At 35.1% G+C, this 20,669-nt stretch overlaps 1 protein-coding gene and 2 long non-coding RNA genes across 3 annotated transcripts; 2 read left to right on the top strand and 1 right to left on the bottom strand.

Moving 5' to 3' along the window:
* Positions 1–4,277: 4,277 nt before the first annotated feature.
* Positions 4,278–7,401, top strand: LOC148842780 (uncharacterized). Its single transcript, XR_016103854.1, has 2 exons — positions 4,278–5,228; positions 6,600–7,401. It is a non-coding gene; the product is annotated as an uncharacterized LOC148842780 (long non-coding RNA).
* LOC148842779 (uncharacterized) lies at positions 6,459–8,846 on the bottom strand. The gene is made up of 6 exons (XR_016103853.1): positions 8,430–8,846; positions 8,208–8,331; positions 7,948–8,089; positions 7,687–7,810; positions 7,289–7,427; positions 6,459–7,216 (listed from the first exon to the last, which is right to left on the bottom strand). It is a non-coding gene; the product is annotated as an uncharacterized LOC148842779 (long non-coding RNA).
* A 316-nt stretch (positions 8,847–9,162) lies between these two features.
* LOC148842778 (tudor domain protein (DUF1767)) lies at positions 9,163–18,886 on the top strand. The gene is made up of 8 exons (XM_088960031.1): positions 9,163–9,681; positions 9,960–10,127; positions 12,277–12,523; positions 15,884–16,078; positions 16,158–16,423; positions 17,022–17,230; positions 17,342–17,434; positions 18,617–18,886. The coding sequence occupies exons 1-6, from the start codon at positions 9,451–9,453 to the stop codon at positions 17,172–17,174; spliced, it is 1,260 nt and encodes a 419-aa protein (XP_088816157.1). The 5' UTR covers positions 9,163–9,450; the 3' UTR covers positions 17,175–17,230; positions 17,342–17,434; positions 18,617–18,886.
* The last annotated feature ends 1,783 nt before the right edge of the window (positions 18,887–20,669 follow it).

Below are 20,669 nucleotides of genomic sequence, written 5' to 3'. Positions count from 1 at the left end.
TATATGTATTACTTTATATTTAATTTATGTTTTTAATTCAATTTTTATTTTTTATTTATAAAATATAAAAAATTACAAGTTGATCCAATCCAAAGTTAAATTTGGGTTGGGCTAGGCTCGGATTGGGCCCAACCCAACCTTCTTCCTGTCCCTTATAATCTCGTAGAACTTATTCTTAGATCTTAACTCAAATTTCATTACATATATTAATCCTATGTTTTATTAGTACTAGTAAGTGAGCATGTGCCTTGCACGTGGAAATTCTAAATGATGATAATTATAGTAATAATATATTCAAAATTTCTATAAACTCTATGTATTTTTTATTTTTTGTTTTTATATTTTTTTTTATTAATTAGATGCAGATTACAAAATCCAAATCTGATTACATAAAAAACTACATCCAAATATGTGATATTCAAATCAAATTGTAAAGTTTCAAGTATTCATTGATAGGCCTACTTGCTTGGTTGAACTCTTCTTTTTGTAATGTTTTATCTTTTTGGTGTTTTTTTTTTCTTTTGTTCATTTATCAAATGTAAGATTTAAATAGAGGGGATTGAATGAAGTGAAAAGTAATAGTTAAATTTATAATTTAAACCTTACAATTAAATAGGGACTAAATTCAAAAATGAGTAGAGATCAAACTGTTTGGCCCAAGAAATGGTCAGGTCACTAGTTCCATTTTGGCCCTAAGCTACTACTTTACAAAAACCCATTGAAATGGTCAAAGAATCACTGACCCATATGGTTTAACTGTTAAAATGTAATCTGATTAATGGTTTTCAGATTGTTCGATTATTCCCAATAGCCAAAATTAGTGAGGGCTTTTAGTTTTCCATTTTGATTTTGAGTTTTCTCATTTTCTGATTCTTTTTAAGTTATAACAACAAAAAAATTGCAACTCTAATGAAAAAAAATGATGCAAGAGATGAGAGATTAAACACTGATCTTATAGTCTAAAATACACAAACAAAGCAAGGGATATTGGATTTGAGAGAGGTTTAGGGATATGTAAGAGATGTAAGAAGATGGCAAACAATGCTGTAGTGGTGATAATGATGAATATGGAGATAGCCATCAATGACGGTTTCTTCTTCTTTTTCTTCTCAAGGCAAAATGGTTCTACAACAAGGATGGATGAACATGGTGAAAACCACCTCCGATGACATTTCCTTCTCTTCTTTTTTCTTCTTCTTCTTCTTCTTCTTCTTCTTCTATTTATCTTTTCTCACTTCTCAACTTTAACCAGCCACCTCCTTTTCAAAGTCTCACATTCCTCTCTCATAATAATGTATATATAGTGGACTTTAACCTAATCATAATCTAACGGTCAAAATAAAAAGTTACATTATGTTTTATATCTTATCAATTTAACCTGCTCAAGTTGGATGGTTGAATTGTTGACCCGAAAACTGGAAGCCAAAGTGATTTTGTTTATGTATCAGTTTTTAAAACATTGATTTTAGTCAAAAGAAAGTTCCATAATCTTATTCATATTTTTAATGGTAGTGTAATTATAATTATAGATGTGTTTAATTTTTTATTTATTTTTTGTATTTTTGTGTGTAAAAATAATTCTGATATGATGCATTTACTTTTTGTTTAATATGATAAATACATGATATTATACATGTGCCTAAATGCCTTTTTTTTTTGAAAAGTTTATGTATTTTTTTTTTCATTTTTGTATTTTTATATTTTATTAAATTTATTTATGGAATTAAAGGTTAAGACATTTAACCCAAAAGTTGAACTATTTATTATTAATTTTTATATTTCATTTTTGGTTAGTTCTGAATTATGTATTTCATTTTCATTATCAATAAAAATAATTATTATTTATTACACTTATTTTTTTAATTTGATTAATCAAATTATCATAAATGTGCCTATTTTTTTTGTAAATTTATATATTTACTTCTATTTTAAAAATTTTATTTCCTAACTATGACTTCATAGGCTGATCAATTTGATTTGGATGGTTGAATTGTTTAGCCTTGGATAAATAATTGTTTTGTTTTTAAACCAAATTTAAAATATATTGGTTTATATTGTTAAAAATATTGACATAGATCTAATTAGTAGCATTTATTAGTGAAAAATAACTAAAAAATACATGATTTAATAAGAGAAAATAGGATTTAATACCTGAAATGTATGGCTTAATGAGATGGGATTAAATGAGGTGGAAAGTAATAATTGAAGTTACATTTTCAGCCTTAACATTTAGAGATGGATTAAATACACAAATATGGCCATTAAAGTAGTTATTAAAGATGGCATTAAAGTTATAATAAAATGACTTTTTTACCCTATTTCAAACAAAGAAACAAAGGATAATTTTAGTCAAAAAAAGTTCCACAATACATTCACACTTTTATATATACTATAGATCTATTTGTTGATGTTTCTATTGGTTCTTTAAGTACAAAATTTAGAAAAAAAAAAGGTGTTTGAAATGACTATAATTTATTATGATGACTTATAATAGATCTTTTATGGGGCAACAAGCTATGGGTGGCAAACAATAGAGAGACAAAGAATAAAATATTAAAGAAACATAAAATATGTTACCAATATTTTAGTATTTCCAATTAGGATTAAGTGAAGTGGTTATGTTAAATGAAATAAATGATAGTATGTGGTAGTGGCTATACAACTATCATGCATCTAAACAAATCAATGTATGATACAATCATATTTAAATATAACATATATTTATATATGGTATGCAACTTGAAGTAAAGTCGGGCTCATAAATTTCAACCCTAACCATAATCCGAGCGTCAACCTGACTTTTTCGGGTTGGGTTCAGGCTAACCCGATCCAAGTTGTAGCCTTAGACATCAGAGTGCAAAGTTATGGCCTTTGAAAGTTTTGCATACATTGACTGTGCAACACGCAACCTGGTCACCGGGTCAAACGAGTCTTGACCAAGTCAATAACTTTTGACTGTTTGGCGGGTCTTGACTAAATTGGACCTTGAATCCTAGCCGAGTGACGGTTTGAAATGTTCGACCAACTGGGTCATGATGGGTTGAAAACATTGGTTCAAGGTAATCGAGTGTTGCAATTGAAAGTTTAGGATACCTATCTATCACTATCCCCAAAGTAGAGAGTACTTATCTGTAATTTACCCTAAAAATTCAATGGAATTTTCCTTAATAGTACCCTAAACTTTGGGGATTTTGTTAAATCAATCCCCAAACTTCAAAACATGTCTCTATAGAACCCTGAACTTTCGGATTGCATCTAATAGGTCCCTGCCATTAGTTGATTGTTTGTTAACATCATTACGTGACATTAGGTGCACATTAAATAATTTCAAAATGGCAAAATTACCTTTTATGATATTTTCTTGACCATTTTACCCATTTCGCTTGTGTTAAAAGAAGGAAAGGGGAATAAGGGTTATGAAACTGGACACCAATCAACTATTGAAGCTCCCACTCCTTGGTCAAGTTCCCCCATTCAACAATCAAGTATAATAAGATGATCACCTGTCCAGTTTCATAACCCTTCTTCCCCTTTCTTTCTTTTAGCACTAAGACAGAGTGGGTAAAATGGTTAGAAAAATATCATAAAGGGTAATTTCATCATTTTGAAATTATTTAATGCACACTTATGTCACAAGATGGTATTATTGACGGCCAACTAATGGTAATGATCTTTTAGACAACTTGAAAATTCAAGTAATTCATAGGGAAAATTCCTGATTAGTACCCTATACTTTGCACTTAGTGACACTTCGGTCCCCAAACTTTATAATGTGACAATTCAGTGCCCGAATTTTCAAAATGTGTTAATTTAATACATACTGTTAACTAACTGTTAAGTGATGTTTGAAAAAGACACAAATGCCCTTAAGTGTCATTTGATTTTCTTTATCAACCATCCAAACATTGACAAAAAATTAACAATCCCAAATCATTGCTTCTTTTATCTAAAAAAGTTGAGGTCACCGGAATGCCCATTAATACATAACCCCAAATTTCTTCAATAGAAGAGGCAAGAGTTTAAGAGTTAATTTTTGTAAACATTTAGATGGTTTATAAAGAAAAGAGTAAATTTCTTAAACTATCCGTAATGCTTGCGAAATTAACTAACTGTACTTTTACTTTTACTGTTACATATTATCTTTAAAGTAACCCAAAGTTTTTTTGACAATTGGATAGCTCTACCCCTCCCATTAGCATATGGTAATTTCCCGTTAAATCCGTACACAAGTGACACTCTCTACGCTTTAAAATTTTTTAAAACCCAATATTACCTTCGTCCCTTTCCTCTCGAACAGCTACCCCTACTTTGACTGTGTTTACACCCCGCCAAATTCATCTCATTCCTACCGGATCCTTCCGTCGATCTAGTTAGACCGCCATCGGAAGCCTCTTCTTCCTTCTTCCCCGAACTCCGCCGAAGCAAGTCCTTCTCCGGTTCCCAAAGGCGAGGGCTTCTCGAAGAAGACTGCGGGGAATCTCTGGGTTTGAGTTCTCAAATTCTGAATTAATCACCTTCGTGTGATTATTGCGGCACTTAGTTCTTATCGCTACACTTTTGGATCATTTAGGGGCAAAGAATCCAGCACTAGAATGCCTACCGTTGATATCCTTTGAAGTACAAATGCCTCTTGCATTTTGTCTTACAAAAATGCCCCAATTATCATTCCATCCAAAATACTATCGGGAAAGAGGTGATGGTGGCTACTTCTAAACTTAGCCACCGACAATGCCGCAGGAGCATCTCAACCACATTATTTATTTCAAAGTTTCCAGCAAGAAGCTTCGAAAGTCATGAGCACGGATTTTGTAATGGTAGGAGTCAATGTATCGATATCAAAGAGCGCGGTGGCACCGATCAAAAGGGTGAAGCTTTTATTACAGAACCAAGGAGAGATGTTGAAGAGAGAAAATATACAGAGCGCGGTGGCATCGATGGAGTTGCTAACAATCATTCTGGTGAGCTTTCAAGCTCGGGCGAGAGCAGCCCGACTGCCGCCGAGGGCGTCCGATCCGCCGCCACGATTCGTAATAACAAGCCCAACCATCGGAAATCGAATTCCTGGGGGTGAACTTCTGCCGTATAAGAGAGACCAAAGTTTCCAGCATGAAAGTCTTGAGCTTCTGACTTCAAAGCCAAAATAGCTGACAGAGCATCCAGAAAAATAACAACACATTTCCTCACTGTCTCTGTTTAGCAAAAGATTGCCATTAATTACTCACGAGAAGGTACCTCTACTAGACCCAACAAATGAACAAATTGAGCACTATTGTTAGTAAAACACAGTACACCATATATAAGAGCTAAACTCAGAACTAATTGTGCCTCGATCCATCACAGAAAATATCATTCCATCCAAAATACTATCGAGAAAGAGGCGGTGGTGGCTTCTTCTGAACTTAGCCACTGATAATGCTCCAGGAGCATCTCAACCACATTATTTATTTCAAAAATGGTGCATGCTTTTGAACTTAGCCACCGAAAATGGATATTTCTTGCCTAAAATTAGAGAAAATGTGGGGAACGTGAGAGTGTGAGAGAGCGTGATGCGATTAAGACGAGAGAGCATGAGACAACGACAAAAGCATGAACACAAATAGATTTAGTGCTGTTTTGAGCATCATGCATTGCTTGGATGGAGACGGAAAACAAAAATGGAGGTAGAGATGGAGACGGAGGGAGAGGTAGAGATGGAGACGGAGGGAGAGGTAGAGACGAAGACGAAAATGGAGATGGAGATGGAAAACGGAGACAGAGGCAAAAATGGAAATAGAGACGGAAAATGAAGACGAATACGGAGTGATCTTTGCAAAGGAAAGTCTCTCAGAAACGATTATGAAACGAAGCAAGGCTGGAAAATATATAATTAATCAATTGGGTTTTATTTTGAAATTTGAAGAATAGTGGAGTCCAAATTCGACATTTTATTTTTTCCTGTTAACACTTGGGCAACACCCTTTTTTTTTTTTGATAAATTGTTATTTTTATTGGGTTTTATTTTGAAATTTGAAGAATAGTGGAGGCCAAATTCAACATTTTATTTTTTCCTGTTAACACTTGGGCAACACCCATTTTTTTGATAAATTGTTATTTTTTTCTTCACTTTCTAATTTTACCCTTTGGACATGGGTTTGAAAACCATGTCACAAAGTCTTAAATGCCCCTAAAATTTTTGGAAATAAACCATGCTGCCTCTTCTTTTAAACCTAATTTGAGCCTAATTCAAAAATTTCCTTTGGAACGATAGAAGTAAACACCATCTGCCATTATTTTGGGCATTTAAGACTGTTGAAACTTGAAAACAGAAAACAGAAATAATAATTAATTGACAACTGAATAGATAATTGGAAAAGCTGTCAGATGGTCTAAAATCGAAGCATCTTGTAAGGCTTTGGTTTAGAAAAGCTAAGGCAACAAGTGACTGGACTGTTTGCCCCAGATATCCTGCATGTATGCTATTTTAGTAAACTGTATAATGGATACTTCAGCCTCAATAAACACATTGAAGAAAGTGCTCTTTGTTTCACAATACAGTTAGCCTTAGATATCCAAAACCTATTAACTTATTTACTAGTGTCACCATTGTTTTGTTTTAACAGAAATTGTTGAAGATGTTGATTTGCTGATTAGAAGGGCTGAAAGATGCTAGAAGCTGGATCAGACATGTTTATGATTGATGCTGATATGCTGATATCAAGTATCAACTATCAAGCGAACTCATACAACCCAGCTTTTCTAATAAAGTATTCTTGAGGTCCTGATGTCGTCAAGCTACGCTTAACCACCTTCTCTGTCTCCGGCCAGAAATCTGTACATTCTACCATTGACCTCTATAGTACTACAACCAGCAACTTTACTAATCCCTGCTTCTTTCATGATTCTTCTCCAGCTATCTGCTTCTTTCCATCTACCATGCAATGCAAACATGTTAGACAGCATCATGTACTCTCCATCGCTCAAACAACCGGCCTTGTCGATGATATGCTTTGATACAGTTCTGCTAATTCAGCAGCCCCATGAACCAGACAAGAGCTAAGCAAAGCGCCTAACACAGTTGCACCAGGTTCAAATGACATGGCTTTCATGAAACTGTATGCAAGGTCAAGGAGACCAGCTCGACCCAGAAGATCAACCATACACGCATAATGTTCCATCTTGGGCAGGACCCCAAAGTCCTCCATGGACTCAAATATCTGGTAGCCCTCCTCAACCAAACCTGCATGGCTACACGCACTTAGAAGGGCAACAAAGGTGATGTCATCAGGCCTTATGTGTCTGTCTTTCATACCATCGAATAGTCTTAGAGCAGCTTGGCCATAACCATAAAGTGCAAGTCCAGAGATCATGGCATTCCAACAGTACATGTAGAGTCGACGTTAACCACCAATTTTCATGCTCAAAGTTCCTTCGTCAAGTCCCTTAATCACCTATTTTGATACCAAAAAAAAAAAAAAAATCAATAAAAACATACAGAAGCAGAACAATGAATCAAATAAATTTCTGCATTATGGTAAGGCTAGAAACTTCAGGTTTCACTAACTAAAAGGATACCTCTAACTATAGAAGCTCGGACTCAATAAAAATGGAGTTGAACTAACTATAGGATACCTCTAACTATAGGGTCAAAGTATATAAGCAGATAGCAGAGTATATAAGTAGATAGCTGCGGACTCAATAAAAACATACCTCTGCATTAATCTGGCTTTGACTTTATACCCAAAAGTCCCAGTTGACGCTCTGTGAGGCCTTTCTGCCCCTTGGCTCCTTTAGAAGGCAATGCAACTGATACATCTACAGCATTTCGTGCTCTCTGCAAGAAAAGTACCCTGATGAGGGCAGATAGTGACCCCCGGAGTACCATACCCACCATAATCTCCATAGTCTTGGTAACAAAATCTAGAAAACAATAAAAATAGTATCATAAACAACAGTACTGATCAAGCATACAAACGATCAGTTTGAACTAGAGACTGTCCATAGCCATTGCTGGTGTTCCAACCACCGGAAACGTCCTGGTCTCAACAGTTCTGATTGGGATTTTTGGGTCTCCTCAGCATCCATTCATCAATAGCGAGCAAATCCAGTACCCCTGTTCCACGATAACATCCATTTATGATTTATATAACCAACCTTTTTTCCTTTCCTTTTAATATTCAAAGAAGAATGAAGTAAGGTGGATAAATTTAGAATTCAGAAGACATACTCACATAACGAGCTGAGGCAAGGGAGTGGCGGCTTCGAATTGGCGATAGCGAAACACCATACTTGACAAACTCCGTGAACCCAGCAATTGATCGAGCTGCCGCAGCCATCACACAGCTAGCAGCTCTCCTACCACACAAGCAAAAGAAAACCGGCGGACACGATAGAAACAAGTTTTCGTTTTCTGCTGTAAGTTACTAAGCTGAAATGTCTGAGCGGAATACAACCTGGAGGCCTTGACGCCTTTACGGAAGAATACCCGTCTCTTGAAGATGATTCAAGTAAGTCCTTTGTTTGGCGGTGATGAAAGGGAAATATTGGCTCTTCGGCGGGTTATGTTAGGGCTTGAGAGGTATCACCGCGATGGCGACTGGTTGCCGTTTTGAACTCAGCAGCGGTGGTGACTGGTGAGAGTGAGAGAGAGAGAGAGAGAGAGAGAGGCGGAAGAGATAGTTGCCTCTTCTTCTTGAAGGGAGACAGGAGCGGTGGGAGAGTTGTAGTATGAGAGGAGAAAAACGGAAGGGAGGAGATAAAATGCAGAGCCAAGAGGTGAGAGGAGAAAATCGGAATGAAGGAGAAGAAATGCTGACCCAGAGGTGAGAGGAGAAAAACAGAATGGAGGATGAGAAATGCAGAGCCGATCTTGGGAAAGAAAGGTCGATGAGACTCTTTATCTTGTGAGGGCAATTTTGAGATATTACTTTTTATTTGTTTACCCTCCACTCGAGAAACCAATTTACCCGAGTGTCGCTTTACTGATACCCGATAAAATAAAACTTAGCGTGCCTCTCACATAAATTTAAAATTCGAACGCAGGTAAATTGGTTAATTTTCCCCTCTAATTTTTTAAAACATTAAAATACTTTTAAGATAATATATAAAAAGTAATATAAAAGTATTATTAATTTATATTTTTTTCGAATGCCACTTAACAATCGGTTAACGGTAAAAATTAACATCGCATTTTGAAGTTCAACGACCAAAGTCTCACTAAGTGCAAAGTATAGGAATTTTCACTAATTAATAGACACATTTTGAAATCCAGGAACCGACTTGACACAACCTAGTTCACGAATTTTTTCAAATTCTATTAATTTCTCCTTTTCTTTGTGAACGAAAATGCCCTTGAATGTAGCCGATATTCCGCTTTGTTCACCGGGGTAGTACTTAGAAGTTTACAAAAATAGGATTAATAAAAGCTCCCGCAATATTCATTCGAAATAGGTGTTAGACCCGCCAAGGAGAACAATGGAGGTTGTGTTAGAAGCGCTGATTCGAAGAGGTTGGTGTTTCAGAGACGTCGAAGAAGTAAAAGGTCTGATTCAAATTAATATTGCTTTATCAGGTGAACTGGGTTCTGTTGATTCCGTTGAATCAGAGCTTCTAAACCTGGATTTGAAGTCTATCGGCGGGAAGTCGCTACCCGATCTTTCTACGATTAAGAAATCAACCCATCTTCAAGGTCCAAAAGTTCTTCAGGTAAGTTTTTTGTTTTTTATCATCTCCAACCTTTATTTATACTTCTACGTCCTCGTTGATAAACTGTTCTTTTATCTTTCCCTTTTTATTCCTTTCAATTTCACCCTTCTCACTTTTCTATTTCTCTGTTTGTGCAGCTTTTTTCTTTGTTTTTTAATTGATGGGTTTTCTGGAAGACTAGGGCTTCATTGGTTTTTTGTTTATCTGTTTGCTTTTCGATCCGTTGATTGATTCGTTGGTCTATCTCTTTTTTTTTTTTTTTTTTCCCAATTAAATAGGTTGTTTCGGTAAGAGATATATCTCAGAGCACCGTTGAGGCTTACTCTAAAATTTCACACAGTAGGCGTCTTCTTCGATTTGGTCTTACTGACGGACATTCGGAAATAGTGGCTATAGAGTATTCTTCCATACCGTCGATGAAAGACAATATTGCTCCCGGGACCAAGGTATACTGGTTTTCTTTATTTAGCAGCTTTTATCAACTTGTTTCTACATACGATAGAGATTTGCCAGATACAAGAGTTGGCGTATGTTGGGTTCCTAGATTGCAGGGTTTCTTACACATAAAGGAATTTTAGTGTCAGATTTTATCACCTAAAAGTTCAACTAATATGACATTTTCTTCCTTCCTAATCGTCTACTGTTCATCACATTTCCACATCCTAATTATACTCTAACATGGCTATAAGTTTCATTTAGCAAAACCTGTGTTCTGCCTTTTCTAGTGCAAAGTTCTGTCTGGAAAATTTAGATTCGTATGTGTTATCAGTTATATGACATAACATGGGGCCATTGCTTCGTCTGGTAAACTCTCGAGATGACAATCTTGGGTTCATGTCTGAAAGTGAACAATTCGTGCAAAACATCGGCAATAACCCTTCTTTCAGTAATGTAATGCGAATCATTGTTTTATTTCTAGGGAAAACCTATGCTGCCAGAAAGGCATGATAACCGAGGGCTTTGACCAATCAACCCCCCCCCATCTGATTGGTTACAAGTTTTTCCAGTATCATAGCTGAACCCTTAATTCTATTTAGATATCTCATTTTACAATCTAATAAACTATTAGATCATATGAAAGATATGGACTTAATTAATATATGATGGCTCAACAAGAATTGTCTGTTTGCATCTTTGCTCTTGCCACTTGTACTGTCAGGAGTTGAATTGAAAATGCTGTTCCAATTTTTTTTAACTAACTTCATATTTTCCTGATAAGTGAGGATGCACTAGCTGCAGAAAACCAAGAATAAAAAAAAAGAATAGGTAGAAACATGTTTCTGGTGGTTTTATTATAAAAAAACATTTTCCTGATAAGTGAGGATGCACTAGCTGCAGAAAACCAAGAATTAAAAAAAATAAAAAGAATAGGTAGAAACGTGTTTCTGGTGGTTTTATTATAAGAAACATTTCTAACAGCTAGTTGTCAAAAAAAATGTTTATCTTTTTCAGGACTGAGACCATAGGCATTACCGATTCCTAGTTAAGCTGAGGGGTGAGGAAATACAGGATTCATTACTTAAGGGGGATACTATTTTTTGGTGATGCATCAGTCTGTTATTTCAAAGCTGAATAAACTGGGAAAGCTAAGTCTAGTAACCAACCTTATAAGATTGATCGAGTTATGATGGATGCTCTCTCCCTGCTATTATATAGTATTTTGAAAGCATTTTTCTAATCTACCTACATGGTTTTAGAAAGGGATGTGTGGCTCTAGCATTCTATGTAAAATCTTCACAAGTTTCTCTAGTGATGAGTAAACCCTAATCTACTGCAGAAAATCTTTTAAGTGATTCAAATATGTCACTGTGGAGAATTCATAAACATTGCATAAACTGGGACACTCTGTAAATTAGAGCTTTGCAGTTCATACAGCAGTTCAAACATCTTCACTTACCGAAGACTTCTCCAGGAAAATCCTCCGGTTGTTCTTAGAGTTAGATCAGTAATAGCTTCTACAGATGAATGTACGAAGAGGGTCACCTACTCACCTTGATGAATGCCCCTCTTAAGATGGAAAAAAAGCTGAAGATCCATTGGCAAGAATCAGGTTCCTTGGAATACAAATAATGTTTCAACCCACTCCACTATTCTACTCTGTCAACTACTATAACTACCAGTGTTTCCACCATAGTTTCCTTTAGCTCTATCACCTTCAAACTGTTTTTGGGTCTTGAGGCTTAGGTGTTCCCACTTCCTGATTCTCTTTCCTTCTCTGAATGCATCATCTACTTCCTCCAATTCTTATTACATGCATCTAAGTTCATATGTTTTCTGTGTCGTTTTCTATTACGAAAGTTGCTGCAGTGAACAATATTAGGAAGGTGGCCAACTGGCTATGAGATTGAGTCTCAGCTAGAAATCGATTTATCTTGTGATCAGTATATGAAGTACCATGAAATTACTACATGGGTTAACTCTGAAGAAAGTGGTAACAGTTTTAATGGAATCAGACAGAACTTATCTTAGCATGCATATGATTCATTGCATTTTCTTGTTAGTGTGATTTTAATGGTCCTAAAGGCTGAGATATGTACTTCCTCATCTATTTATTATTGTTAACCACTGCAGAAATTGTTCCCTCTTTTTCTGTAGGTCCGTTTGGAAAACAAAGCTGCAGTACATAATGGTATATTGTGTCTCAATCCTAAAACAATAGCTATATTAGGAGGACTTGTTCAATCACTTTATGAAGAATGGGAGATGAGTCAGAAATATTCAAGTTTCTCCCGCTCATCCTTGAGGGTATCTCAAAAAATCGAAATTGATGGTCCACCTCCATTTGAGAAGTTGCAAATTGGGGCACATCCCCATCAGATTGTTCAGCAGCATATTGCTTCATGTCAGTATATCAAACCTTTTCATTTAAAAATTTTAATTTTCTATAGTATTTCATAATTCCTTCTCAAGGTTTTGATTCCTTGTTTTATTAAGGAGATTTCCTGGAGCAACTTATTTTTTCCTCCAATTTGTAATTAACAAAGAAGTGAACAATATACATTATAGCCGAAGTCCAACACAATTTTCTCAACCATCCATAAACAATATCACCCAATGGAATTTGATGTTTAAACATAAAATGAAGACATAAATTGTTGTACAGATAGGATTGCCTTATTTATGATAAGCGAGGCTTGCTCTAAGGAAATTTCCATTTCTGTAAGAAAACTAGCTTCATAATTATTTTATGAAGTGCCCAAACGAGCATGCCCATTATTCAAATTGGTGTAGAAGATGCTTTTGCTTGAAATTCAAGAAACCTCTGGTATGAACAGCTCCTTATGATACGTAGCAGACCTCTTTATTAGGTTAACCTAGGCTATAAAAATCCAGTTTGGTAAATTATATGTAACTCTCCATGTAGAAAGCTGAGGACTAGGCTTGGGGTGGGGGTGGGGGGGTGTACTTAGTTATATGATATATATTTTTTTCCTGATGGAAACTCTAATTAAGCACCATTTTGTTTTGTTTTGTTTTATCCTTTTTCTTTCTTTTTAATGGTACCCATTCTATAGTTTTCAAGGCACCAAGGCGAGGTTAGGCGGCAGGGGGGTGCCTAGTCACCTAGGCGATGGATTTTTTTTTTTTTTAAAGTAAAACCATATATCCTAGGGTAGTTCCGTAGGTTCCATAACCATATTTTTTTAATAATGATCCATAATTTTCATAAGAGAAGTATAAATTTCATGTTTAAGTCTAGAAAATCAACATTTTATGAGAAGAAAAAGAACAAAGGAAAGAAAATTCAAAAAATATAGGGCTGAACCCCTACTTTTGTTATAGGAAAAGAAGAAAAGAAAAGGTGGAAGAAGAAAATGTGTTGATTAGACAAAATTTTAAGTTCTTCCCTTGCTTATTGGTTCAGGTTTTGAAATCTTTGAGGGTTCAATCAAGGATCAAAATTTCAATAAGATACACCCCGTATCGGCTGTATTGTATTGTATCTTTGGGGTTCTGATACACATGTTTGCAGGTGTTTTCGAGGTCCCATTTTTTTAAATAATATATATATATATATATATATATATATAAATGAAACCGAAAACCAAATAAATAAAAAATAGGGGGAGTATCGTTGTAAGTACTAATACACCTCTGCCGACACACAGAAGTGTATCGACACTTTAAACTATGGGTTCAATACAGCAGTTGGCAATGTTTGTGTTGATTAAACCCTAACAAATAAGAAAATAATAAAAAGAAATTAGTATATAAGCACATAAAATGAATATTCTAGTTTAATATTATAATGTCAAAAAATAATAATATAAAAGTATTTTATACCACAGTCCACAAAACTGCTTGGCGACTGGGCGAGGTGAGCCTCCAAGGGCGCCTTGTTGCCTAAGCGCCCGCCTAGGCGTCACCTTGACAACTTCTTCACATTCAGGGGAACTGACAGTTGGAGTGATGGATGCAAGCTTTTTATATGAGTTTTAATGAGGCGAAGTTAAGAATGCTTCATTAAATTAAGTTTGAATCATAGTAATAAAGTTCCAACTCTTAGATCAATATGTTATTGAAATCAAATTTGGATGGTACTATTTTGCTAGGTGAATGGACTAAACATCAGAGGAGGAGGAAGAGAGGTTTAGGGAGAAAATCTGATCTTAGGAATATTGGAAGGCCCCACATTATAATCTAATCCTTATCCCAATTATATGGGGTTGGCTACATGAATCCTGTTTTGCCATTCTGTTCTGTTCAATGCTATATTTATTGTTAAATTATGAGCACTTATGTCATTTCTTTCTACTTCAACCAATGTCCTTTTTGGTCTGCCCCTAGCCCTTCTTGCCCTTTCAACTTGCTATAGATTGCTTCTTACGTGTGCTTTAGTTGCCCATATACATTCTCTTTTTGCTAACCAATGCTGCAACTTGGAACCTACTAGAGAATTTATGAGTAGGAAGAGAGAAGAGATGTGGGTGGTACAAATATAGATTATTAGTAGATAAAAAAATCATCTTTATCTTTGTTCATGGTTGGGTAGCCCTTACTGGCACCAATTTCTTTGCCACTGGAGAAGGCATTCAGTAAAATTGCTCCTTCCTCTACCGTCCAGTAGACGTGTTGAATTGTAGTAGATATTGTTTTCTGTGCTGATTCCACAATCCATGACAGTCAACTAGAGAGATGAAGCAGAAAAAAAGGGTTCTAGTGGGTGTAAATATTTTCTCAGTCAACAAGGTTGGATTGTATAAGAAGGATGCGGGTAGGGGGATGAAATGAACGTGAGTTGATGGAAATGCTCTAGAAGATTCCATGAAGTTAATATGGAATTATGGATAATTTGCAGATTTGAGCAGATACAATATTAAGTGCATTGCTTTTAGTAGATCCCTTATCCAACTCTTCTTTTTCTTCAATGCAACTGGGTGATGCATGTTGTCTCTTCAAGGGAGTCCTTTGTCTGTAAAACATTGATTCATGACTCATAGGCTCTGCCAGCTGTGGACCTGACAAATTTTAATCCAGTCTTGGGGCTACTAATGCAAAGCAAACAGGATAAAGATATGATGCTTGACTAGTCTGATCTTTAGGCTTGCTTGTGATCTCCTGTAATTGAATGACTGCTGGATTTTCCAACTACTGTGTTAGTAGTGACTCTGGGCTTGCTGGTAGGATAATAATTATCATTACTTCAGAATTAGGAATTGATCTTGGTCACTGAATGTTCATCTTTATGTTCAATTTAGGATCAATGTGTTACATCAATCAGTCTATCACCATTAAATCATCTAGGTGATACCTAGGCCAAAAGACCATTACCCGATGTTGGCCCCAGCTATTTAGGGTCTTGGGAGGGGTAGACTGGATACGATCCTAACCCTTGGCATTTTTGCACAAAGTGGCTTCTCTCAGACTCGAATCTACGTTCTCACACTTGATAGCCTGAGATTTTACCATTACTCCAAGTAATGGCCCCTTAGGTGATACCTAGGCATTTTAGCCTGTTAAGACATGATGTTATATGCATTGAATATTTAAGGAAATCTTTGAATTGCCAAGTTGTTGCACATGTTAATGGGAAAAACAAGCTTCACCTAAGCAGATTCCTTTTTGGTTTAACATCTCTATCTCTTGTTTATCTCCCTCTTATATCCTCTCAAGTGCTTACAATTAGTACTGGTAACTGTGTGATAGCAGTCAACTACTGGACCCTAATGCAACTCACAGCCAAAGTATAAATGATTTGTAGATCCTCCTGAGTCAACCTCGAAAGCGTCTGGCACTAGTGTTGTGAAATTAGGTGGATTTTCTTATTCAAAGCAAGTGGTAAAGAATCAGGTCTTTAATGCCAAAGAAGATGGGTTGGATGGCAGCCTGAAAGCCCCTTCCATAACTGGGAATTCTGCAGAGAAGCCAAGTACTTCTGAATCCAGGACCAAAGAAGGTATCATCTGATCAGCATCATCTTTGAGAAACCTGTCAACTTTCGATTTTTACTGATGCAAACATATGTATCTTTGCAGTGGCTGAAGCTGTTCCTGTTCAAAATCAAGCCGCTGCACAAAAACTCCTACAGAAAATAAGTGAGCCAGCCCGTGATGATCGACAATCTGGAGGTCGAAAACATAGAGAGAAAGGGAAGCAGGAAGAATCATCAGTTTTTACTCTTGATGAATGGGAGAGGATGAAAAGGGGTAATCCTGTAATACGAAATAATGTTCAAGATATTAGCCATGACGAGGAGCTTGCTTGGCAGCTTCAGGATCAGTTGGATTTGGAAGATTGTCATGTCAGTAATTTTTTTTACTGTTGTCCTTGTTCTTATTATCATTATTATTTATAATCATCATTGTTTCCATCACTGTTATATGGGAATAGGTATGCTAGTTGTCTAGCTTACAAAAGAAATCGAAGTGATCCATGAATCTTTCATATATCAATATGATTAGGGGCCCACATGGGCTCCACATGTACTCTTCTCCAGCATGTATTTGTAAGATAATTTTCAGCACCTAAGCTTTGCAATCCAAGTAATCTATCCATACGGGCAATTTCTAAATTTGAGATATATGAACTTTCAACAATTAATACTTTTGGAAAAGTTCGAATACAAGGTTGGTGATTTTTGGCTTAAGGGGACATGGGGTTTGAATGAATGGCCATTGGCTAATCCAGAGGGTCCCTTATCCAAAGGAGTATTTGGATCAGCAACATGGTTTCTCCATGTGGCATGAATTAATGGGGTCATCTAGAAAAGAAACCCAATCAGTATATGTTCTTCCTCCTATTGTTACTATAGTTGTTACTACTAGTTTTACTAACTTGTGAGTTTATATCCATCTTGTATATATTTGAAGTTCTGATATTACTGGTTTCAACCTTTTCAGGTAAAAGGGGATCCTGGAGCAGAGGCAGAGAAGATTCGGATGAGTATGTTTAATTATGATAGAGGAGAAGGTCGAAATCAATATCAAATGGGATCTAGAGGAAGAGGAAGGGGAAGAGGAAGGGGGAGGGGGAGGGGGAGGGGGAGGAGATAAAGTTGACCTGTTATTCTTTTCTTTGTGTCCTTCATTTGGACTTATGTCTTGTCATGGCAAGTATCCTAGTTTCCTTTTTTTTTTCCTGTTTTCTTTTCATAAATGAACTTATGGTTGCATTATCTAATGAAAATTCTTAGGACTAACTTGTTTTTACTTCCTATTAGTTGGCAGATTCATGGTTCCTAAATTCCAAGTGCATTACAGGCCATAAGAGAGTTTTCTCTCCTTTTCTTGTAATTTGATACTCTTAAGTGAAGGTATGTGTGTACTTTGTCAGTGTATGATGGCGGAGCTTAATGAGCAGTATATGATGTTAAAAGTGAGGGATGATGTTAAGTATCCAATTAGAGTTTTACTTACAAAATTTATGAACTCTACTTGATTAACTTTCTTAAAATCTGATTGAGTTTTGTGTTTTGCATCATGATTACATCAATTAATTCCATTTTCTTTGCTGCAATCATTATTTTTAATTAGTTAGAGTATTGCTTGTCTGGTCCAAATTAAATCTTTGAAAGTATCCAATAAAGAACTCAAGAATATATGCACTAGTGTTAAGTGTTAAATCTTGTGCTGGAATCAAAGCACAATGAAAAATTTTGAAGTAATTTTGTGAAAAAGTACAAGAAAATCTACAACTCCCACCCCTTATCCAACACCAACAGAAACTTAGAAAGATGACAATGCCGTTAATGGAGTGCTATGCTAATGTAATACCAGCGGCTGATAATATGACATCAATGTTTCCAGGAAACTTTTCATGGACAGCTATCCCCAGTCTATATTTACTGAGAACTACTTTGAAGTTTGAACATGCATCCTCAACCTAGGGAGGAGAGAATAAAGTAGTTTTCCTCTGTACAGGTTTAGGACTATTGCAGGGATAACAGGCATGTGAAAGTAATTCCAAAGAGTATTTGATTTATGAAAGTATGCTGCAGTTTATATTTATACATTCAATACCCAGAAATAGGAGCCACTCTTCCTTTTTCATACAATTAGTGAATCAAGTGTCAAATGAATTCTGTAAACTTTAATGCATGTAATCACAAAGTAGAGAAGAAAAGTCAGGGTAATTATGTGGGCAAATATGAGTTTATCTGCTTACTTCAAAGTAAGCAGAAAAGTGGTTTCAATGGAATTTGAAGATGCTGAGCACTTGTATGTTTTCCTAATCAAATTCGTCATCCTTAAGAGTTGGTAAGCAATATCAGGAATTCAGGGTCGGCTTCATTTTTGAATTATTTATCTTTGCTCTATATAAACATGAAGCTGCCCAAGAGGAAAATATTTTTAGTCGTTTTCATGGCAGATATTTTTGCTCTGTAATTTTTTACTCGTCTATAGGATGAAACTTGATTTTTTTTTGCGTCATTTCAGAGTCGACTGTACCCATTGGTAAAAGGTTCTTTCAGTAATACTTGTTTGGTCGTTTGCAGGATGTTTGATTTTAAAACCCAGTTGATTCAACATCCAAGATGGAAGCAAAGGAACTGAATTCTGATTGAATGATGAGTAATGGACTATATTTGCATTTTTGTCATGCAGGGAGTGGTTGTCAGTTACATGAAACATTAATGTATTTTTTGGCTACGTCTTCATTGTTAAAGCAATTGGACCAATTCTAACCAAGAGAAGATTTCCCTCTCGGTTGTCATATTGAACTGAAATGCAATGAAAACGTGTGTCAATCATTGAATTGGAATGTCTGAGAAGGAAAAACAAAAAAGATAAAACATAGCAACTATCAAATTTTATGACAATTAAATAACTTTTGTCCTTTCTTTTTGTATTCTTTGGGAGGCCACGTCATTGATTTCCTGGTTCAACCAGAGTTTGAGTGGGTTTAATTTAATGGCTTACTTTTGCAACGTATTGGCCGATACGTATCGTTTCATTAAATACCCGATATAATATAGAAACCACTTCTATTCTTTTTCGTTTGTATCGGGCCAATACTCTAATGTATATACATTACAAAATAATTATTTTAATTAATTATTCTCTCATTTTATTACTTTAATTATTTCCTCTCATTAATCTTTCTTTTATTGCTAATCCTTTCAATTAATTTTTCTCATTATCTCGTTAATATTTCTTTTATTGTTAATCCCCTAATGGCTAATGCATTTAATTTTGGGTGTAAAAGTTTAAGTATGTCCTAAAAAGATTTTAACCTTGATCATACCTTTATAAAAGCCATGAGTCCACCATTACGCCCAAACCCATCTTGTTGGTGAACTTTTATCCATTTTTATCCTTGAACAAATTCTCTGTTTTTAATAGATGTTTATAGGGGTGATTATGGGTCGGGTCAAGCCTAAGCCTTATATATATAAAATATATAATATATAATATTTTATATTAAATAACATATAATATGAATATAATTTTTTTTATGCATTATATAATATATATGTTATGTCATATATATATATATATGAATTGGGCTAAGCCTAAATACAAAACCCAAGCCCAAACTTGGTATTTCTGTATTGGGCTGGGTCCAGATGATCACCCACGCTAAAATTGATTATTAAAATGTAAATATATTAACAAATATTATGACATTTTGATTTTCTGAAAATCAAGATAGGATATATATGTACACATTTTGGTTTTTCTATCATTTTTCAACAGTTAACCGATTGTGTTCCGATTTCTTACACAATTCATGTTAACCATTAAAATAAGTTTCTTTTTTTATGTTTACATAACTTATTTGTGGTCATATATATCTTATTCATATTGTTATTAATATATATTTTATGATTTATTTGAGTTTTATAGCGTATCCATGTGTATCTTGGTTTTTTGTCCGCATCTATGCATATCCAAAGCATATCTTGATGCGCCTCTTAAAATTGTCTTTTCGATATACTTTGTGTTTCTGATACTTTAAACATTGCTTTTGGTTCAACTGTTCATTTTGATTTTAAAACATAGTAGTTTCCATGATGCCTGGATTTTTATGATACCGATTGATTAGATAAATTAAAACTTATGCTACCGAACCCTATAGGGTTATTCGTCAAACCAATGAAACCAACCAGCCTGACCCAATTTGATCTGAGTTGGTTAGTTTTTGTTTGATCATTTGTAAACCAACCAAAATTGAATCGATTTGATCACTATATATATATATATATATGAGAAAGTGAGAAAAAATTTATATTTTTTAGTTTAAAATATTTTACATTTTAATTTTTTTTTAAATTTACTTAATGTCATTACAATTCTTTAAATAATTTAACTTCTAAATTTAAATTTTTTGAACTGATGGATCAAACCAAAAACCGACTTAAATCAATACAACCTAAGTTGGGGAATACCTTAAGACCTTATTTAAAAAATAGGGAGGAAATTCCTCCTTTTGTTCACCGCATGTCAATGGCAAAGAAAACACTGCAAAGCTTCATTGGGTGCTTTCCTTTGGCCAATGGTCGATTCCTTTCAATCTGATCAGGTTGATTTGGTTAACCAAAAATCTAG

The sequence above is a fragment of the Nelumbo lutea genome, chromosome 8 (assembly GCF_056320005.1).
Source record: "Nelumbo lutea isolate HS-2025 chromosome 8, American lotus-T2T, whole genome shotgun sequence".
In the NCBI taxonomy this organism is placed as follows: Eukaryota; Viridiplantae; Streptophyta; class Magnoliopsida; order Proteales; family Nelumbonaceae; genus Nelumbo; species Nelumbo lutea.
The sequence above is the reverse complement of the archived record's forward strand: the minus strand, read 5'-3'. Positions and strand labels throughout refer to the sequence as shown.

Bases quoted from the DNA above. Each gene is read 5' to 3' on its own strand.
- LOC148842778 (XM_088960031.1), top strand. From the start codon at position 9,451: ATGGAGGTTGTGTTAGAAGCGCTGATTCGAAGAGGTTGGTGTTTCAGA. The intron at 10,128-12,276 runs GTATACTGGTTT...CTTTTTCTGTAG, and splicing joins ATATTGCTCCCGGGACCAAG to GTCCGTTTGGAAAACAAAGC. The intron at 16,424-17,021 runs GTCAGTAATTTT...CAACCTTTTCAG, and splicing joins TGGATTTGGAAGATTGTCAT to GTAAAAGGGGATCCTGGAGC.